This window comes from Monopterus albus, unplaced genomic scaffold (assembly GCF_001952655.1).
Source record: "Monopterus albus unplaced genomic scaffold, M_albus_1.0 scaffold481.1, whole genome shotgun sequence".
NCBI lineage: Eukaryota > Metazoa > Chordata > Actinopteri > Synbranchiformes > Synbranchidae > Monopterus > Monopterus albus.
The window spans coordinates 126,626-129,949 of NW_018128361.1; the positions used below are offsets into that span (position 1 = coordinate 126,626).

The 3,324-nt window shown below is 41.6% G+C and overlaps 1 protein-coding gene across 1 annotated transcript in view; it reads right to left on the reverse strand.

Annotated features, from left to right (window-relative positions):
- Window positions 1–891: 891 nt before the first annotated feature.
- Window positions 892–3,324, reverse strand: part of LOC109952638 (bromodomain adjacent to zinc finger domain protein 1A-like) — a 22,232-nt gene continuing 19,799 nt past the window's right edge. The window contains exons 5-7 of the mRNA XM_020587813.1: window positions 1,939–2,136; window positions 1,271–1,447; window positions 892–1,056 (exon numbers count right to left, since the gene is read on the reverse strand). Coding sequence (XP_020443469.1) covers window positions 892–1,056; window positions 1,271–1,447; window positions 1,939–2,136 — 540 coding nt within the window. The remainder of the gene's footprint in view (window positions 1,057–1,270; window positions 1,448–1,938; window positions 2,137–3,324) is intronic.

Genomic DNA, 3,324 nt, shown 5'->3' on the forward strand with positions numbered 1-3,324 from the left:
TGCTTGTACCAAAGACTTTTAATTATGAATCACATATTTTTTAACACAGTGGCTAATGCAATCCCTAAAAGTGTTCCAACTATGAATCACCACACCGTGTATAAAAAAAAAAACATAATGGGGCTTTTTTTTTTTCAGATCCTAGTTTGTGCGTGTGTGTATTAATATTTAGGGCTAACTTTTCTGTGTGGAAATAATGTTACATAGTGCCAAGCTGAAAAGTGTAAATGTATTTTGGTTAGATTCCTTAACATCTCTAAAATAGTGGCATGCTTTTTTTGGACTTACCGAGAGTATTTCTTACACAGTGGCACTGTCTTGGTCCCCAGTGGGAGTACCCTGTCTCTTGTCTAATCCCAGCTGACATTGGTCGCTAGTCTGATCTAATTATTAGGTATACTATATATTTTACTGTAGAACAAGGGGTTTGACTTCATACGTAGCAATCATGTATGTCCTTGCTCTAAATGCGACCAAATTCAAAATTCAATTTTATTCGTATAGCACCAAATCACAACTTTTCCAGTACCCCTAACAGTTCCAGTGATTCCAACACTCACTACCAGTAGGTCCCTGCAGTCCAAACTACCCAGTGGCCCCAAACACCCTACCAAACTGTTGAAACTGACTAAAGGTCTGACCAGTCCCTTCAATCCAAAAGTTAAAAAGGTCCCAAAAGTCCCATCAGACACTGTTCTCCCAACAGTCAATGGAGATCCAGGACTCCCAGTGGTCCCTGAAATCTCATTAGTCCAAAAGCCCCAAATATTTTTGCAATTCCCACAGATAAAAAAAATGCAGTGTTCCCAGCAGCCCCAGGCATCCACTGTTCAAACCTTCTACAGACCCTGGCAGTCCCAACAGTCCCAGCAATCTGTCACACAATCATGGCTAGTCCTTAATATCTTGGCAGGTCAGAGTCACAAGACTCACGGTAAAATGTGGTCTGGCCTGGCTGAAGTGCTCCAGCAGCCTGGAGGTCTGCGGTTCTGAACCCAGATCCATCAGAGTGCAGGAATCCAGCATCTCAGAAACACAGTTTAAGTCCTGCTGGGCCTGAAAACATACAGTAATCCAGCATTGGAATGTAAGTAAGTACATGTACTGTACAAGTCTAAGGTACCTATACTCTAAGGAATTTTTATTTTACACAGTTGGATACTTCTAATTTACTATATTTTAAAGGAAATGACACTGTAAAGTTTTTCATATGAGACTCCCACCAGTAACATTTTCATTGTTCCTGACCTAGACACAGTGCAGCGAGTACCTTGGAAAGTCTCTCCTGGTATTTCCTGCAGTACTTCATGTCCTCCTGATGCTGTTGGACCTGAATCAGCCAGTGACTCCGAAGCTCAGACACTTCCTGTTTGGTTCCGATGAGTTGCTCCACTGTCTGCTGCACCACCGACACCATGGACTGCACGTTTAACCCTGATCCTGACACCTAACACACACATAGTTCACACAAATTAATGCCACTTTATCCATATCCAATTACTCTTCATGATTCACAAAACTTTCCACCTGCACTGTCTTTTTGTAATAAAACTATGAAAACAAAATAGTTTCTCTGATCCCATGTCATCTAATTTCAACAAGTTCTCCAGTGTCTGGTAATCGCAATTCATGTCTCATGAAACGTTGTGTCATCTCTTGTGCTCTACGGTTTGCCATTTAATCTAATCCAGTGTCATGGCATTTTCTAATAAGAAGATGAAGTGGAAGGAAGGAAAATCAAGTAACCCCATCAAATCTCAGGTCAAACCTTCTAATGTCCACTCTCCTGGTCTTGTGTCACCTGATCTCATCACCTGGTGTCAGCTAGTCTCACGTCAAGTCATCAGACCTGATCTTACTCCTCCTAACTTCATGTCACCTTGTTTCAACTCGTCAAATCATCAACAGCAATGTAATCTAAACTGACATGAGTGTTACCGTGGCAACAGTACGGACGTAGCTGTTTCCCAGTTCCTGAGCAGTGAGGAGCCTTTGCAGCGTTTCCTGCCAGTAGTCGTCGCCCTGCTTCCTCACTGGTGACCTGGAACTGGTGGCAGTACTGTCACCAGCTTCCTTCTCCTCCTCCTCTGGTTTCCTGCTGTAGATCTTCCTCAGTTCTTCCATCTCCTCTTCCACCTGGGACACAGGAGTGCCATCATTTATCACTTACATCCAGTTTCATCCTAGATTTTTCTGACAGACTAAATGTTACCAGGTGATGTGAAATGTGACGTCCCTACAGATCAGATGCTGCTTCTGCTCCTAAGACATGACCAAAAAAATGACAACACTAGTCTTTCATTCTGTCACTTGGGTGGATGGACAATAATAAAGTGTTGGACAAAACAAAACCATAGTGAAATAAATTGATGATTTAGGAAGTCTTTAATTCTGCATACTGAGTACTTTAAAGGTGGTGCTTTATGAACATTTTGCTGTTAATATTTTGAATGCTGGCCTGCTGATCATCTGGTCCAGACCTTGTGTCCTCTGAAGAGGGCTGCACTCCAGCTCAGTCAAGTATCATTTAATATTGATTATTGAACAAAGTGCCAATAAATACAGGCATTTGCTGAAAATACTGTATTGTATTGTACTGTACTTTGTGTCTTTTAAGTGTGACATTCACAAGTGGATGTCACACTTAAAAGACACAAACTGCTCTAGCAAAGTAGACCCCGTCTGTGAATATACGCACTGAAAATCAGTGGATGGACATAGCACGCACATAAAACCGGGCTGACTGTAGTAGTAGTAGTACCCATAAGTAGAAAAACAGATGATGTCCCGTTCTGAGTTGGCTCCATTTTCAGCTGATTCTCCAGAGGTGGGTCACACCAGAAAATAGACATTTTCTCAGAAATGTTGACCTATTTCTACAAAGTGGTGAGGGCATTAGAAGAGTAATATTTGGATGTATGGCCAGGTCTGAAGCAGAAGTGAAACATATAGATCAGAATATTCTGACAATTTTTGATCTTGTGCCCAGACCCACAGCACACGAGTTACACAGCAGCAGCATCTAGTGGATTTCATCTTTGTTCATGATAATCCAACCTCTCTTTGGTATAAACTTCAACATAGAATTCATTGATAAACATTTAAACATAAGATAGCATCTAAGACAACAGTCTGGATATTGTAATGGTTCTGATGTCTAGCCTCTAGTTATATGGTTCTAATGTTTAGCATCCTGTTATATGGTTCTACATGTTATTGCCTGAAAGAATGTGAGAGGGGGCGCTGTGAGGGGTGTGGGAGGAGAGAGCGAGGAAGAGCAGGCAGTTGTTGATGTTGTTGTGGAGTGTTGAATGTTGGGAGTTT